At 34.1% G+C, this 19196-nt stretch overlaps 1 protein-coding gene across 1 annotated transcript; it reads left to right on the forward strand.

The window, feature by feature from the left end:
• Positions 1 to 5967: 5967 nt before the first annotated feature.
• LOC145246880 (uncharacterized) lies at positions 5968 to 17957 on the forward strand. Its single transcript, XM_080108743.1, has 2 exons — positions 5968 to 6078; positions 14943 to 17957. Exons 1-2 carry the CDS (start codon positions 5994 to 5996, stop codon positions 16682 to 16684), a joined length of 1827 nt encoding a protein of 608 aa, XP_079964869.1. The 5' UTR covers positions 5968 to 5993; the 3' UTR covers positions 16685 to 17957.
• Positions 17958 to 19196: the final 1239 nt, after the last annotated feature.

Genomic DNA, 19196 nt, shown 5'->3' on the forward strand with positions numbered 1-19196 from the left:
CCCCCGTGAAGTAAATAAAGGGTTTTGTTCGAAATTCCGTCCAGATTTCCCGAGTTCGACAGAAACATTCCCGAAGAAGATACACCTGGAGAAGGTCGGAGGTTACATCGAGCGAAACGTTGTGAAAATGACACTTCGATGAAACCAACTTAGTAGCAAAAATTGTCTCCTAAAATATAATCAATATTAAACCAAATCATTTTATGGCAATTTTCGTTTTGTTGTTATGTTAAATAGTAATATAATTTTTAAACAAATAGAACTTTTTTTTCAGCGTGAAGTAAAACTCTCTTTCTGCTATCACAGAATATAGCGACACTTTTTAGATGTTCCGGATTTGAATGGAAATATAGTTTGGTTTGTTAGCTCGTTCCTCCTACTCTCTGGTCCTGGATATGACCTTAAACTATATTCAGTGGTGAGGCCCCAGCTTGTGGGCTTTGGGGAGTGTGGAACCACCCTTTAATTACCATTGCTCCATGGTCCACTCTGACCCGGAGTGGTAGTACCTGTTAGGGTTCCAACTATGGGTTAAATAGAAACCAACGCGAAAACAACAAATATATTCTATTAGAAAAAAAATTCTTCAAAATTTTTGGATTCGGCATTAAATAACCCGGAAAGGGTTGATATGCCGTAAAACAACCAACCAACCAACCTCCTACTCTCTCTTTGTACCAGTAAGTAAAACAGGTGCGAATCACAAGAAACGATTCGATTCAATGTTTTGTTACTATACGATATTCTGTAAAGATTATTGTTGAGAAAAAACAACCATAAAAGTACAGTAAGTATTAATGACGAAATGTTAATTGGTTGGTTGGTTGTTTTGTTTTACGGCATATCAACCCTTTTCAGGTTATTTAATGCCGAATCTGGTGATTTTGAAGAACGATTTTTTAATATAGTGTATTTGTTTTTTAAGTCGTATTATATTTAACCCATAGTTGGGACCCTAACAGATACTACCACTCCGGGTCAGAGTGGACCTGGGAGCAATGGCAATTAAAGGGTGGCTCCACACTGCCTAAGGCCTGCAAGCTGGGGCCTCACCATCGGATATAGTTTAAGGTCATATCCAGGACCGAAATGTTAATTGAGGTTACATAAAAGATAATGATTTTAAAATATAACCCCCATAACCCCCCATTATTTATTAAGAAACAGCATTCCAAAGAGTACTAAAAAAAAAAAATTTATATTAATAAAAAACGTTGTACAATATTATTGTTGGGGGTCTGCGTTCGCGCTTGAGATCCATTAACAGGAAATATTACATTTTACTTTTTTGTTGTTGTCTATAATATAAATCTCACCTGTCTATTTAAATATATGTATGTATGTAGGTAGATAGGTAGTTATGTATGTATGAATTAACCCTTTTTCGGGGTCAACGGCCAACTAGCACCGTGTGTGTTTGTGTGTATGTATATGTGTGTTGGAGTGGAGAGGGCTCCCGTAAGCCGTGGTGAAGGCAACCTTTCTAGGAGAAGCAAATCTCTGATTTAAAAAACATAAAGCGGGAGACCAGTACCCGCATTAAGCTGGTCTGCAGTTTAACTTGTTGCTGGCTATCTTGCTCTTGTTTGTTGCTGGATCTCAACATTTGTAACCGAGAGAGAGACTTAGCTGTCGTACAAAGCTAAAACTCTGTAACATCATCTGTGTATAGATACTCCCTCAGGCATTTGTCTATTAAAATGGTCCTGTGGCGATGAAAGTCATTTTTGGGCTCATGGACTTTTAAGTGTCTGAGGGAGTAGTATTCGTCTGAAAGACGTTGCAATTGATTTTCGTGGTTGCACTGGTATTCGTTATTCCTTTTAGAATCGAGTATTTTTAGGAGGGACTGCGTGAAAGTTGCAAACATCCATAAGTGAATGTGCTACTAGGGAATTGAATCGTTCATGTCGTTATAAATTTCACCACGGCCATCATTAAAGAAGGAGGGAAGATTTTATATTTATCACAATTTATTTGAATAAATTACACTGTACTGAAATAATGCCTTCTCTCACCTAATCGACGCTGAGTTCAACTTTTTCTTTTTCCTATCCCCAAAACAAACTTGATTTGAATATTAAAAAAAAAGTTAGGTAAATACAACAGAATTTACACTTAACTAAATCTATTTTGTTGCCAAAATAAACCTAAAATTTAATTTAGAATTAGGTTACGGTTAGTTTAGTTTAGTTGGTTAAGGTTAGATTACTTTTAGCTTAGATATAGGGTTAAAAACACTTCAGTTTAAACTTCGCCACTTACTATGGATTTCTGGGTAACGCTGGGACATGGGTAGGCTAGTTTCAAATATCTTGACTACTAAAATGATAAAATATAGTAATATGGTATTATCAGCTGGATAGAAAGGGACATGGGTTTCTTATGCAATCCCGGGCAACCTCGAGTCTCTCTTCTAGTATTAATAAGTACGAAGAGGAAATAAAGAAAAAACAAATTTGAAAATAGGGTACTGGTCGCGGTAAGAGTTCCCTGCCGAACACCCTCAAAAAACAATGACTTCTCCCCGCGCAGGCGCAAAGGACATGTTTTAGTTGCCATAGTAACAAAACTTTTTATCGACATTGTTTTACTGTTTATGAATATTGAAATAAAATACATTACTACATATTTATTAATATCTTTTTTTTTACTGTTTATGTGTCAATTTTATCGACTTTTTCTTTTCTTATATTGAAATATTATATATATGAAATATTGAAATTATTCTTATATTGAATATTGAAATAAAAGACATTACTACACATTTATTAATAATATCTTCTTGAATATTAAAATAATTTCCCAACTTTTTTCATTTCTATGTGTTTTTAGTTTTGTGTGTTGAATGAAACTTTTTTTTTTTCATTACAACAATAGTTATCGACCCCCGGTTCTTTGGCTGACAAACGACATCTGTCGGCGGTTCTTGAAATTTACTTACCACAAAATGGTGATAGAATAATAAATTTACTTACGTTTAATCAATGTTATTTTCTTTTTTAAATAGCATTTTCTTTTTAAATGACGACGTTTTTACTGTTTATGAATATTAAAAGAAAAATAATTACTAAACATTTATTAATAAGAAAATGGGTGCTAGTGCACTTATGATCCGCGCTATATTTTAAATCGTATTTCTAAGCTTAAAGTTTAATTTTTTTTATTCAATTGTAAGGTTAAAGTAGAGTATAGGTACAAAACACCCTCCCCGTGTTAAGAATGGCTTTTTAAATAATAACGTTATTTCAGCACGGATCAATAAGTGCAGTGCACTAGTACCACAAAATGGTGATAGAATAATACATTTAGGGTTTGTATTACTGTACACATAGATTCGAAAAAGTTGTCAAAAAACAAATAACAGATAAATGTTATCAAAGGCAAGATAATTTACTTTTCTGCCAAACTGGATATATTTTTTGTGTTTTTATTCAATGTAACATTTATTCAGCTCGAAAAACATAGTCTTTACCGATGTATTCGAAAATTCAAGATGGCGTCTCACACCCTCTTTAACACCGTAAGTATGGAAAAAGGTGTTATAAATAAAAACTATAAAAAATACTATTAAAAACCCGCCGAATATATGTCAACCTATGTCACGGTAACATATATTGAGCGAGTTTTTAACAGTATTTTATCCGGTTTTTTATTTATAACATCTTTTCCTACACTTACCGTATTAAAGATAGAATAAGACGCCATCTTGAATGTTCCAATACATCAGTAAACACTGTATGGGTTTCGAGCTGAATATATATGTTACATTGAATAAAAACACGAAAAATATATCCAGTTTGGTATAAAAGTAAATTATCTTGCCTTTGATAACATTTATTTAAAAAGTCGATAAAATTGACACATAAACAGTAAAAAAAAAAGAAGATATTAATAAATGCGTAGTAATGTATTTTATTTCAATAGTCATAAACATTAACGTTGTCATTTAAAAAGAGTAAAAAAAAAGTTTATAAAAGTCGATAAAAGTGATTAAAAGTGAGATATTATCATTCAACCACTACCGTGGTTGAATATATGCTAAGTCTGAAATTGAATGAATCGAGACACATTCAAACCCCCATCACTAATTCCGTTCGCAACCAAATTTCAAACAGGTTATATAGTTGGATAGAACACCTCATTAGCTACATTTTGAAAAAAAATTTCGAAAATTGGTTCAGTAGAAAAAAAGTTACAACAAAATATGTGGGTTCACAAACAGGAGAGTAAGTACATAAGTGACTAACGCTTTCTTTTTATTTTGCATAACTTTTTTGTATATAAATATTTTTTACAGCGATTTTGCCAATATGACATGTTAGCGTAACGGTTAGAGTACCGAGGCTTCGTGGAAAGATTTTAGGTTCAATCCCGTGTATCGTTTTTTTTTATAATTAAAAAACCGAACTTTTTTTTTAATAACTATTTTTTTAACTCTCCTTATGATTTTATAGCAAAACATGGTGAATTTATCGATTAAAAATATTAGTGAATTCTATGATATACATATTCTTTGAATGGACTCAAATTTTTCGTTATCACATTTGATGAAAAATGTAGTCCCATTTTGGCAATGCGTCTGACCAATAATGCTTTTGAACCCGCGACCAGCACTGCGATGTCATCAGCAGCAGCCTGGGCATAAATATTCCTATTTTTAAACTCCTTTAAAAGAGGATTCAGCATACAGTTCCATAGTAAAGGTGATAAAATCCCACTTTGCGGGTTTCATTTAACTATTCCCTTTTAACAGTTGCCCTCAGTAGTTCTACTTGAACTGTTCTGTGCCTCACCATATACTCAATCCATCGGATGAGTACTGGTGGCACATTGAGTTCTCGTAGCGACTTGAACATACTACTGAAGGGTATGTTGTCAAAAGCTTCAACGATATCTAAAAAGACACCGAGTGCCATCTTCTTTTTTGTTAGTTTACGCTCTATACAGATCACGAATTCATGAACCGCAGTCTCGGTAGAGACCCTGGCTCGGAACTTCTGTGATTGAATGATAAATATTGCATAAATGTGTGTTTGAGAGCTAATTTTTTTTGATAATCATTAATAAATATTATAAATTGATATATTAATACAATAGCAATGCCTGGAAAAATCATGGATTATATGGAAAAATGCGCGCATGAAAAGTAATATTCTTAAGATTTTATTAAACCTGGAAAAGTAAAGAACAAGATATTCTAGTAAAGTAAAAAATAAGAATTTTTTAGACTTAAAATATTGCAGCTAAAAATAAAATTTGAATATTGATAAATATTTTATTTATTATTTGCATATGTTGTTGTTTATTGTTGAGTTAGAAAGAATTAAATGATCCTAATTATGATATAATAAAATTATTAATTTTTATGTAAATTATAAAATTATTAATTCCATCTACTAACTAACTAACTAATGAATTAATGTTATTCAAACAATTTTCACTACATAAATATATGCAAATAATAGGGGGGAAATAAGTTCAATCCAGCGACTGACACTCTTTCTAACTCAACAATAAACAACAACATATGCAAATAATAAATAAAATATTTATCAATATTCAAATTTTATTTTTAGCTGCAATATTTTAAGGCTTAAAAATTCTTATTTTTTTACTTTACTAGAATATCTTGTTCTTTACTTTTCCAGGTTTAATAAAATCTTAAGAATATTACTTTTCATGCGCGCATTTTTCCATATAATTAATAAATGTGTAGTAATGTATTTTATTTCAATATTCATAAACAGTAAAACAATGTCGATAAAAAGTTTTGTTACTATGGCAACTAAAACATGTCCTTTGCGCCTGCGCGGGGAGAAGTCATTGTTTTTTAGGGTGTTCGGCAGGGAACTCTTACCGCGACCAGTACCGAAAATAGATTAAATGGTCCACATAAAATTTAAATTAAAAAAAAAAAAAATCGAAAACTAATTTTAACTTTTTGGTATTATAATTATGAAACGTCTTATTTTGTGCGGAGCTGTGATTATATGGTAAAATGTTGTACCGATAGAAATAAAAATGGCCAAAGCAGAAAACGGGTTGTGTGCTCAGCAAGACGCGGCGTTACCACAGGTAAATAAGATTTAATTTTGAAATAATTTTCATATTCAAACTTTAAATAAAAGTTGGATTTATTTTTGTGTAAGTTGAGAATTAGATTAAATTTTTTATTTTAAATGTTTCTTAAAATAATTTGTTCAATTGTTATTAAGAACTAGTTTTTAATTTCCCTCATTAGCTGGCATTTTTTTTTAGGGGATAGAGGGTAATGCTAGCCGCGGCTAAAATGAACAAAAATAAAACGTTTAAAAACTATAAATGATGCAGGTTATCTGCAAAGTAACTGTTTGTTGTATATTTATTTTAACCACATTTTTCGAATCTCCGGATTTTAAAACCAACCCGACAATACTTGCAATGCATGAGTATACCGATAATTTCGCTATTTAAGTCAGTTTCAAGTATTGGCGGAAAATCTTTAATTTAAAATCTCTAAGAAACGAACAAACTCTTTTAATATACATAAAACTGATTTTGTTTTCTTGTTCGCCAAGAAGAAATGGTTGCTTTCAAATTGTAAACTCTAAAATTGTAATCCTTCCTATGTTAAGAATGGTGTTCTAAATTAGCTTAGGAATGTTAAACTGCAAATGTGCCGTAACTTTTTTAAAACTCTTATTGAAGAAAGCAATATTTTTACATATTAAGGTGAAGGTCAATCACAACCCCTACCCGCCTTAAAAATGTCACTTTACTTTTTAAGAACGTAAAGGCTGTGAACATTTGAAAGCTACGAGAAAATGTAAAGTAGCGGAAAATACTTGTAACGCATGAGAATTCAGAGGATTTTCGTATTTAAAGTCGGTTCTGAGTATTGACGGAAAATCCCGATTCTTGACTTAAAAGCTCGACGAGCAAAACTTTTTTTTTTTTTAAATTAAAATGACTTTTCTTTGCCCCCCCCCCAAAAATTGGTTTTCAAATTGTAAACTACAAAATTATAATGCCCTTTTCCATATTTAGAATTATTTTCGAAACATGCTTAGTTTTCAATTGCAGAAATGTCGAAACGCTTTATCAATTAAATTAAAAATAATATAGATTTAATAAGTTTATTTTTCTTATATAGAAGAGGTTTGACACAAGGTTAGTGCATAAAGGTCTATACAAATCACTGAGCAAACCCGCCGGCATTTTAACAGTCACCTTGTTAGATTAGCAGTAATCTAACCTCCTTCTAGGGGGTAAGGCCGGGAGGGTTGGACAGCCACAATATCTGAAGTAGCATGCGCGGTTAGGGCCAAACAAATTTCAAGTTGCTCAAAATGTTAAAATCTTCAAAAGAAATGGTTTTCGAATCGTAAACTGTTTCGGTATTATTATACAAACACCGTGACAGCGTTAGGTTTAGGGTTAGGGTTAGGGTTAATTCGCTGTCACGGTGTTTGTATAAATTTACCCTGTTTCTACCTTTTCCGGACTGGCTCTGGATGTTTTAAGACCCTAGACCGACTGCATAGAAACAAATTTTGTGGCTATCTCTTCCATGTGAGTACTTGTGATGTAGGAGTATTCAGAGGATTTCAGTAATAGGGTCTGTTCTGAGTATTAACGGTAAATCCCGAATCTTTACTTTGTAACTAGGACATAAACTTTCTTTTTTTTTTTTCAATGAATTTAAATGAAACTTAATTTGTCTTCAAATTATTCGGAAAAAAATCCTATTTTACTTTGAATGTGTCGGCAGAAAAAATCCAATTTTTTATTTATTGAAAAAAGTTTTAAAATATTCTTACGCAGACTTTTCAATATTTTTACAATTTTATATATTGATATATTTTATAGAAATGCTTTGGTTTTCAAATATTTTTGTTTTTGGAAAAAATCTTTATTTTACCAAGAAATTGGTGTTATCGCTCCCTAACATGGCGCCGTCCGTGTAATGCACGAGTGCTGAAATGTACTTGTTAGAGCAAAAAAAAAAAAAAAAAGACAGCATATAGAAGTTACGTAAATCCATCCATAATTTGTTTTTCTAAAAATAAAATGTTATCAGTGGAAAGAGTCGGCAGCCATTTTCGGCCTCTGGTTCAATGGCCAAGTCACATAACTCGCTTATGAATTGGTGAACATCGACTCCCATCGAATTCAAGCAAGGAAAAGTGAGAAAAGCTGTTTCTCATGTTAAGAAGTTTTACATTTTCACTAGATGTTAAAATGCACAAGTTACTTTATAAGATCTAATGTTTTTTGTCTTATAACTAGGACTGTGGCAAGAGAATATTTTATTACTATGAATCTCTAGTATATATCAGTTCATATCTTTGTTTTAAGATATTGATGTGGTTCTCAATTAACTGTCCGTGTCTGATATATATTAGACAAAACAATAAGAATATGCTCGTGTCATAGCCCTACTTATGAGCTATATCTATTTTTTCCGAAAATGTTATAAATATTAATACTCCAAACTCTGTCCCTTGTGTTAAAATTGGGCTGAACGATTTTAAAATAAGTGAATCAATTTTTTTTAAACTTTATTACCCTCCCGCAAAAAACTTTTGGTTCTCCAGATAAACCCTAATATTGGTCTTCAAAAATAATTGACACAAAATTATGTACTTGTTAGGTTAAAAAATACAGTGCACCAAAAAGTATGCAAATTCATCCAGTATTTTTAAAAAGAAAAACCAGATTTTATGGGAAGATCTTGACCGCCATTCAAAATTCAATAAATTAACCAACTTTAATGAAACGTTCAGTATTAAAAATCATGGACCTAATGAAACAGTGTATATATTTAAGTCTTAGTGGAAACATTTTGTTTAAACAAGACACTTACAAATTTTATTTACAATTTTGAGGCGTGGCAAGCCAAGTTGTAAAATACACTTAAATATATTCATGTAGACTTAGTATTTTTTTACTTTATTAGAGCCAATTTTCTATGGAATAGATATGTTAGTACTGATTTACAGTTTATTTTAATGATGCCGGTGTTATTAGATAGAAAGGAAACCAAATCATTTAGCACTTGGGCCAGATTCGCTATCGTTTAAGCTTTCGACAGACAAGAAATATTAACCCATTTCAAGCTATTAAGTTTGCGCATGCGCAAACGTAATAACAAATGTCGGCAAGTTTAAAATGAGCAGTTGATAACTCTTGACTGATACGTGTCTTTCGTTACGTCATTAGTATACGTTGCTAACATGACATTCTAAGTTGTTGATTAAATTGTTCTAACATTTGTTTAATTCCTAAATTAATGTAAATATTTATTCTAAAATTTATTTTTAACTAACAAGTTTCTGGTTAATCATAATCGACTAGCACACTTCGGCGTTTCCCCTAATACTACAAATTTTTTTTTTTTTTACACGGGGGGTCACCACTTATCAAGGCCCGAAAGCCACTCAGGGATAAGGGTTATTGCGTGTACAGTACTGTATCGTTATTTTCATGGAAGTGTTCGACTGAGCTTCAGTTTATGGTCCCCCTCGCCAAACTTTCACAAGAAACACTTGTCTAGCTGTAAACACTATCAATAATTTCCCCCACACGTTATGTGCCGAAACTTAAATGTAGATTCCATGAACAAAAAAGTTTCTTAGAACTGCACGTCTGTGGGATTGTATTCCGTTTTCCTGCTTTCCAGCTGACAATATGGTTGTCTTCAAGCCTAACGTAAACAAGTTCCTGATGAGCCGTTCCACTTTACAAATTTACCGAATTTCCATTACTAACGATTACTATATTGTCCAATTTCTATTGTACACTCTTTAAAACTTATCCTCGAGTGGCCGCTTGGCATTGATAATGTGATTCCTATGTAAAAAATAAATAAATAAATAAATATTAATAAAAGTTACGTTAAAACCGGAGCGCTCATATCAAACAATGAGACCTTTCCCTTTAAGCTAATTTCAAGGAATAACCAGTGTTGCCAATTTAGCGGTTTTCCCGCTAGATCTGGAGACTTCATTTGCAGTATAGCGGAGAACATTTTGATTTTAGCGGCTAGCGGATTTCTTTTTCTTTTTCTAGAAAATATGGATATATTTTACACCCAGACATCCGTAATTTTAGATCAATAAAAAGCGCTTGAAAATACTTTAAAACGTAAATTAAACTCCTTCATGTAGAAAAGTAAGATTTATTGCTTTTGGTAACAATTATTTATTGACTATTTGTTTTTCGACATTTTATTTATTTTTATTTATTTTATTTTTTTTTTCGCCTAACCATTCTTAAAACTCGATAGAAATTCGATTTTTCCAGAGGTTGGGGGGGGGGGTTCTAGCCTCTGTTAAAAAAAAAATCTAAGCACTCGCCTTAATTAAAACTATTTTAGTCACTTTATAGTAACACGTGGTAGAGGGGTCATCACTTATAGGTACTCTGGCCGGGAGTCGCTAATTTGTAAGGGGTGTGAGTCGATGTTCACAAATTCATAATCGGAAGCTATTAATTTTTAGGACCAAATTTGCAAGTGCAGGAATCTCTTGAAATCGAAAGTAGTAGAGTATTCGCGACACTGTTAAAGGCAAAGTTAACGCGATCGCCGATTAGTAGAAAGGTGTCACCAGATCGCATCCTCACATGCATTATATATATATATATATATATATGAGAGAGAGAGAAATCTCCGGAAAATAACGACACTTGATAAAGAACTCAAAATCATTATATTAATACGAAATAACATTTACGTGTTAGGAATATTCAAGTCATTCCAATATAAGTATTTTTTGTAATGAGTATTCATTATGCAAGACTAGCTAAATGAGGATTTCGTAAGAATAGCATGGAGTCTAAAATTACTTTTTTTTTTTTTTTTTTTTTAATGAACGGTGTCACACGTGGCTTAAAATCAATGAGATTATTTTTTAGAAAAAGTGTGTGACACAGACACAGTAGTTCAAAACAACATTGTTTAAAAGAACTAATTTCTCGTTCGACGTGGTAATTTTCCACGAGAATTAAGGTTCATGTGAGTAGCACAAATTCAAGAGGGGGATTTTAACACCTTCCAGTGGCATCCAGTCTTGGTTGAAAACAAAAGAACTGGAATAAACTGATTTGATTCTCGTGGTAAATCCTTATATAACGATGTTCTCGAGCGTTCCAGCCTGTTTGCTGTATCACTACACGCGAAAACGTAACATTCCTTTGTTTCATGTGTGCTTACGCGTTCTGATACTTGTGGGCGTTCAAAACGGTGATTGCTACAAAAATGTCTCTGTCGAAGATTTGTTCTGGCCATATGTAGCTGTCGCTACAACTTGGTTAAAGTGTAGAGAAGTTAACCACCGAAAATTGTAAAAATCAAGCAACAGCAAAAAACTTATAGAATTTAATTATCTATCGACCTGTATATTTTTAACATGCCGAAACTTTTTTTCTAATTTCCAAACGTTTTTCAAACTTACTGAAAAAAAATGATCACTTATCTGTTAACGTGTATAGAGACTTAATTCCTACTTCTAGCAGCTCCTGCCCAGATGTGACAACAGTACTCCATCCTAGGACTCACTTGACTTTTATACATATAGAGAATTACATCAGCATCACGGTAGAACGGTCCCACCTTTTCCTCAACAGCCCAGGCAACGGATTATGTGTTCCATCTCGGATCAGGAGTAAAGGTCAAGCTCAGAAGTTCGTCAAAACATAGAGCCTCTTCAAGATAAGAGCCATTCATTTCAATTGATGCCAGACGCGCATCAGAGCATTGATGATGGAAAGATAGAAGTTTGATCTTAGATGCATTAAAATTAACTCTGTATCCCTTCCCCATTTCACCACGTGCTCAAGATCAGAGGAGAGAGAATCAGAACTTGGTTGTTTACGCCCTTTGAAGTGTTGCCATAGATGGTAGTGTCGCCAGCATAAATGTCTACAAATGATCTTAGAATGTGATTTGAGAGTTAATGTAAACCAGAGAGTTACGCCCAGGATGGATCCCTGAGAGACTACAGCATAATTCTGAGCTTCAGAGTTTTGCCCATCAACCACTACTCCTATGAACTTATCAGAAAAGACGTTTCCAGCTATACCGTAGCTGAAGATCTTGTGGAGTAGACCTTTGTAACACCCTATCAAAAGCCTTTGATATGTCAAGAGCAATTGCCTTAAAAAGGAAGCCTCCGTCGAGAGATTCGCTAATCCTATGAGATATAACTGTTAACACATTTGCTGTAGATCTAGCAGATGGGAACCATATTGCATGTCACTGAGTAGATTATTTTTGTTGGGGCGGTTGACTACTTCTCTATTTAACAGATTCCAGCAACTTGCTTATGATGCACATGAGACTGATTGGTTTGTATTGAGGGAGATAAACGATCACCTGAATTTTAAAATACTAATGAGAGCTCGTATATTTGGAAACATAGCCATACCTGACTTCTCAAAATTGCTTCTCCAAATTGTAAATGATCAGTTTCCAATCACTTCTCCAAATGACACAATTAAGATTCCGACCAAACTTTGTAAATGTGTCAGTACTCAGAAAATTAAAGACAAGTTTATCTGGACTAGCAAAGCAATGAAAAATCACCGGAGTGGCTTGCTAAGAGGGCTATTATTCTTTCATTGAGCAGTAATGTGTATCACTTGAACAACTGGATAATGGGAGTATTTCCAGGGGACTGAAAGGGATAAAAGTCAGTTGATTTGGCTGCTAATTAAGGTGAAGCTGTTCACTACCCTGTGGAGATCTTAAACTTTTAAACTATTCGGAATGCCTCCTCACATTTTAAATCTCAAAATTGGATCCCCAATCAGAATTCTGCTATCCTTATATCCGTCAAAAACAACTAATGGAACCAAATGTGTTCTCACCAGGTCACCATTTCTTGTGGTTCCTACAAAGGCGAAACAGTTATATTGCCAATAATCCTCTTAGTTCCATCTGACTCGGAACTTCTATATAAATTCCGGAGGCTCCAGTTTCCCATGAAGGTGCGTTTTGCAATGAGCATAAATAAAAGGTCAGATATTTAAGAATATTAGTGTAGACTTGACATCAGAATGTTTCAGTCACAGTATCTTCTACGTATCCATCAGCCGGACAGGAAGTTTAAAAAAAAAAAAAATTAAATCAAAGCAGCAGAAATATAGACTACCACGAATGTTCTCGATGAAAAATTATAGATGATGAAAAATATAATCTTGATTCTGGTAAGTTTTAAGTATTGAATTCGTTAAATTTGAACTCGTTGTTTTGATTTTACTTCCATGAAAAAGTGTAATATGTGATATCATAAAGTAAACTTTCTCTTTGATAAAAATGTTTTTGTGATACTAAACAAATTTTAACCATTGTTTCTTCGTAATTGTTTCAATTTTTATGTCTAATAACATCAGTATCAACTTTGATATAATCTACTTGCTTTACAGTTCATAGTTGGATTTCAGTCACTTCCAAGAGGTAGTTAGTTTTAAACGGCTTAGGCAATATTTGCTTTTACAACATCCACTTAAGGATGCCTACGAAGCAAGTACCTGAGTATACAGCAAAGTCCTGCGCAGGTATGTTTGCTAGTTGTGATATTTCTCTCATAAAACTATTAGGTCCGAAACATGACCTTAAACTATATCCAGTAGCGAGGCCCCAGCTTGCGCGCTTTGGGGAGTGTGGAGCCACCCTTTAATTGCTGTTGCTCCCAGGTCCACTCTGACCCGGAGTGGTAGTACCTGTGAGCGTGCCAACTATGGGTTAAATAGAAACCGACTTGAAAACAAATATATTCTCCAAAGTTTTTCAAAATCTTTGGATTCGGCATTAAATAACCTGAAAAGGGTTGATATGCCGTAAAACGACCAACCATAAAAGTATCAAGATATCCCAATTTCATATATTAAATGTATAATTATTACTAATTAAAAAAAATACATTATCACCACTGTTATAGAAATTTCACTTTGCGTGAAATTTCCTTCCTCATAGATTCCGCTAATTTCACACGAAGGTAATTTATGTCTGGAAGTGTTCTTAAATTTTTTGTATATAAATTCATCCGATAAGTATCGATAATCGAAAAAATCCGATTCTAAAGTTGTTGTTTTTTTTCTCACAAATTTTTACAGGGGAATATTTTACGTTACACTGGCAGAGGAGATAAAATCTTAGCAAATGATTTCTTAAACATAATTGACATCTGGAGATATAGCTTAGTGGTAGAGCATTCGAATACAGATCAAATGACCCCCTCTTCAAGCCCGAGTGTATCTCACCATTTTTTTTTCTTAATGAATTCCATTTACGATAAGAGGTATCATTTTAAAATCGCAGCAAATCATTTCGTGTGCATATTTTAAAACCAAGCATTAATCAGGGGTGACTTTACCAGGTTATTCATCGCCAAGCCCAAATATCAGCTGACGCGATATTTTAAACGAACACAGACGGAATTTGGACAGGATTATCATTATTTTTATTGCAAATTATTCTTCGTAATTGTATGACCGAGAAACGCCGGGCGTCCAGTTGGAATATAAAAATGTTCTTTTTAGGGGAGATTTTAGAACATTTTAAGATGTACAATATCAAAATGTTCTGTTTTAAGATATTCTAGAATGTTCCATCCACCAAAGCTAAAGTTCTGCAGTTAAGAGTTATGTCGCTAAGAGGCTAACTACTGCTGGCTCCGGTAAAATTCCTCCTTTTTATTTCTTCATTTCCCCCGTTGTCTCTTATGTCATTCTTTTCCTTATCCCTTTAATTTTCTCCGCTTTTTCTTTCTATGTTTGTCTTTCTCTTCTTCCCACCCTTCTCTTCATCTATTCTGTTTCCGATTTACCTTATTTTCGTGTTAATCAGTTTTGTTTCTTCCAGCCAGGCCTGTAATATTTCAATGACTTACCTTTTTGGGATTCGAATTTTTGCTTTTCTCTAAAAAAAAAAAAAAATATCTACCCCTCTCTTTCAGAATCCGCGATGAGTCTTTGCAGGGAATCTCGATCCATTGCTGATCTTCTTATAGCGGGCGACGAATGGAATATCCTTAACATCCTCAGGAAATATTCTCCCGAACAAAAGCATTTTATCGTGGCCATCAAGCACGAGGGCTCATCGCTGCTTTTCTATGCAATCAAAAAGCAACTCCTTTTAATTGTTCTATACTTTTTAAAAGACTGCGCTGCTGATCCAAACGACGTCGGTTTTATTGACGGGAACAAATTGACTTGTCTTGCTGCTGCGACCTTCGTCGATTCTCAGATTATGGTCAACCTGCTCTTGGATTTTCACGCCAACATCGACATTGTCTTTTCGCCGGATCAAATAACGGTGCTTTATTATGCGTGCACGAAAAATAGGTTTGAAATCGTACAACTTTTACTCAGACGCGGGGCGAACCCGAATAGTCGAAACTCTGTGGGGGACACCTGTTTAATGGCTTCTATGGAGAATTTAAGTTTGTTCAGGCTACTGGTGTCCGCAGGCGCGGATGTAAATCTGACGGACAAATTTGGTGTGACGTGCTTGGTTATGGCGCTTGAACGCAATTTGATTCAATTGGCCACGTTTTTGCTCAACCACGAAGATACGCAGGTTAGATTAATCGGGAATTCAGGCACCGATGCCTTGTATCAGGCAGTAACGTCGTCGGAACGGCATATCATAGAAAAAGTGATACAGAAAGGTTCTTATACACGCGAAGAGTTCGCTATGGTTCAGGAGATGCACAGTTGCGAGTACTACGTTATTGGTTTATACAAGCAAGCACAAGAATTTTGGCAAGGAGCGCTAAGACTCCGTTGGAAACCTAGTGAAACTCAAATCTTTGAAACTCCACGAGAAGGGATATTAACGGAAGTTATCAACTTTTTTAACGCCGGCGATATTCCGCCTTTATTTTTCTTGGATTCTATGTTCAGATTCTCTCGTTTTACAGTGTACGTCTATACCCAGGCCGCGATGAACATCATTGACGTCAACTTATACTTAGGCATATTCAGGTTTTTCCTCCAGGAAATTAACTCTATGGAAGATCGACGTTTTTTTCAGGTATTGATTCACGTCGATATGTTAGTTGGGTATTTCTTTGTTTTAGCTGTACAGAAGTCAGACGGGTTGGAAATGTTTAATCTGCTGGTAAATTATATTGAACAGGTAAACATCAGATTAGAACGTATGACGTCACCTGAACGAAGCGTTTATGGTTTCAAGGTAGACTACTTAATGCTTCTCATCATCAACAGTTTCGACCGGATATACTGCAACTTTCCAGGAAATATAGACCTTTTTTTTAACTCTATACAATGTCTGATAAACTTGGATATTCGCGGTCCTGGCCGGAAAAGTCTCCTCCAAAAGTGTGTATTGGAATGCCAATACCTCATTGAGCCTTTATTTCTAGCATGCCATGCGGACGTCAATAGCTTCGACAGACTTGGCAAAACTATACTCCATGATTTGATCGAAATGGAAGAAGTATCGATGAATCTGATCAGATTAATAATCGATAATGGTTTCGATTTCCAAGCGGTTAAATATTACGAATATTGTTTAGTTTGTAGATTAGCAAAACTTGGTCTTTTGCCAAATCCCGTAAAGCACATGACACTGCAGTGTCTAGCTATCAAAGCTTTTTGCAAAAATGCAATGACTTCATTTCACGAAGTGCCACGTCATTTAATGCCGGCAGTAAAGTCGCACCTCCATAATTAAAAAAAAAAAAAAATTCCACTCCACTCGGTTCTGCTTAATAAATCCGAGTAATGTTACGAAAGGCCGGATTTTCTTTGAAATATTTTTCCGTGGGTGCGTTTGGTCGAAATAGATCTAGAATACTATCGAGTCGAAGTCTATAACGCTCCGTACGTATACGCCATTTTGTTTCACCATTGCAGTTATGCGCTAGAAGTAACCGTTTACGTCCAATCGCATTAAGAGGCTGAGATGACGTAATAGCTCCGTTACAACAACTTTCGGTCAGGCGCTAGATTGTGAAGTCGCATCTTCATAATTAGGATTTCAATCGCAACATTTCGCTTAAGTCATATATATCTATATATAAACAAACTTTCCGTGGGTGCGTTTGGTCGAGATGCATCTATAAAACTATCAAATCAAAATTTACCGAAAAACTCTGTATCTATAACCATCTTGTTAGTCACCTGCAAAAAAAAAAAAAAAAAAAAAAAAAAAAACAGTATTCAAACCAATCACATTAAGAGGCTGAGATATAGTGTTAGGACATTTACATTTTTTTTTTTTTTTTTTAAGGCGAGATTTAGACGGTTATACTAAATAGTATATTTTTCTGAAACCTTTTACTATCAGCGTTTTTGCTGGTCTATTTCGTATACGAACTTCTATATATATATATATGTATATATATCTACATATTTTTATGATTTTTATATATTTTAGTCAAATCACATCTTTAGATTTTAAATCTTATTCTAAATCATTTCATCGAAATATTTTGAAAGCTGAAACCTATTAATAAACAGCATTTGGCAAATCTGCGTACAAATATGTAACAGTGGATTGATTAGCAGCAGGCATATGTAGATGACCAAGCCGGCGGCGCGATGTGACAGCGGAGATTTAAAAAATAAAAATAAAATAAAATAAAAAATAAAATAAATACACGCGTGTCTATAGAAGCAGGTATTCGAGATGTGTTTGAAAAAACGAGAGAACAGAAATAAACGTGTTAAACGTGGCTGGATAAAGACAGTACCAAGTGTTCGACACGACAGAATTTTGTCGAGCAAATTTGAGTACGAGAATCCCTTTGGATAGGAGACAAGACATTAATCTTGAAGTACCTGTAAATTTTTCAAACTTTAGAAACAAGTAAAAGCATGCATGCCCCTACCCCCCGTAGGTGCACAGTGAACGAGGCATAAAAAAAATGTCTAAGTTCAGCATTGCCCTCCCCCATTTAGCCCCAAAAGTCCTCAGGGGACGCCAAAGCCTGGTGAAAATGAACGGTACAGTTTTAGGCCTTAACATATGTAAATTTGAATTCTGCACCATGCAAAAAAGAAACGACTAAGTCCATCAGATGCCCCCCTATTTATTCTACCCCCCCCCAAAAAAAAGAATCCCCAAGGCCTTAACATATTTAAATTTGAGTTCAGTCCCATACAGAACTGCTAAATACATACACAGAAAATTTTGGATAAATATGGCAAAATAGTCCCAAAAATGGAGTGATTTTATTAGTCCTAAAAGACCCCCTGGGACACACCCAAGAGTTATCGCGAAGTATTATAAAATTATATAAAAATCAGTTAGTTACAACTTTTCAGAGTTATATAAGAATTGAAGGCATCAATTTTTTTTTTTTTTTTTTTTTTTTTTTTAAGCCCTAGTGTCAATTTTAGCGATTTTAACCCGAAGGGCACACCTGGGGGGGGGGAAGTTTCCCGAAAAATCCGTTCTGCTACTTTTTTTTTTTTTTTTTTTTTTTTTTTTTTTTTTTTTTTTTTTTTTTTACTTGTGTTTAATGTTTTTGCAAAATTCCAAAAATTCCAAGGCGTAGTTATTGAGAAAAGTGCGGACAAATGAACGGACAAGCGTCCACCAGGTTCACCCTCTTTTTGTCGGATTTGATTGGATTTTTTTATGGACCGTTCTTTTATGGGTCTTTAGTCGGTTAAAATAGTCTTTAAGGGGTCAAAAATTGAAAAAAAAAATCGTTATACATTTTGTACACCATGGTTTATTTTTAATTTTTAATCTGTTCATATGCGTGTCATTTTGGTGCGTTTGCCGTGCGTCACCTGCTTTGAATGCTAGTTTTGTTTTCGGTTTCGATTCTAGCTGATGGCACCTGATTTTTACTTTTTTTTTTTTTTTTATTTATTTATTTATTTATTTTTACACTTTTGAAATCACGAGTCTATAATATATGAAATCGTGAAAAATTAAAATATATTTAAACGTATTTTACGACCGCCCGCCCCCGCTAGTATACTATAATACGGTATAATCACCTTTGTTGTACAGTCGGTTCTCTCTAACTATTCATCTGTTTATCGCTGTCACGTATATGTGTTTGTTGCATTTCCACAAAATTGTGTGCTGCTAATAAATATATACACTGTTTGTTCCAGCGATTTTGACAATCAAACATGGAGACGGTTTCATAAACAAAACTGTATTTTACCTCTCATTGGTCGTAGTATTTGTCGAGCAATGGTAATGGTTATTGGGCATAGCAAGC

This window comes from Euprymna scolopes, chromosome 24 (assembly GCF_053919585.1).
Source record: "Euprymna scolopes isolate OS-2025 chromosome 24, ASM5391958v1, whole genome shotgun sequence".
NCBI lineage: Eukaryota > Metazoa > Mollusca > Cephalopoda > Sepiida > Sepiolidae > Euprymna > Euprymna scolopes.

What these genes read in the sequence shown, in the direction of transcription:
- LOC145246880 (XM_080108743.1), top strand. Translation starts at nt 5,994, where the DNA reads ATGGTAAAATGTTGTACCGATAGAAATAAAAATGGCCAAAGCAGAAAA. An exon ending in AAGACGCGGCGTTACCACAG is followed by an intron (nt 6,079 to 14,942) that starts GTAAATAAGATT and finishes CCTCTCTTTCAG; the next exon opens with AATCCGCGATGAGTCTTTGC.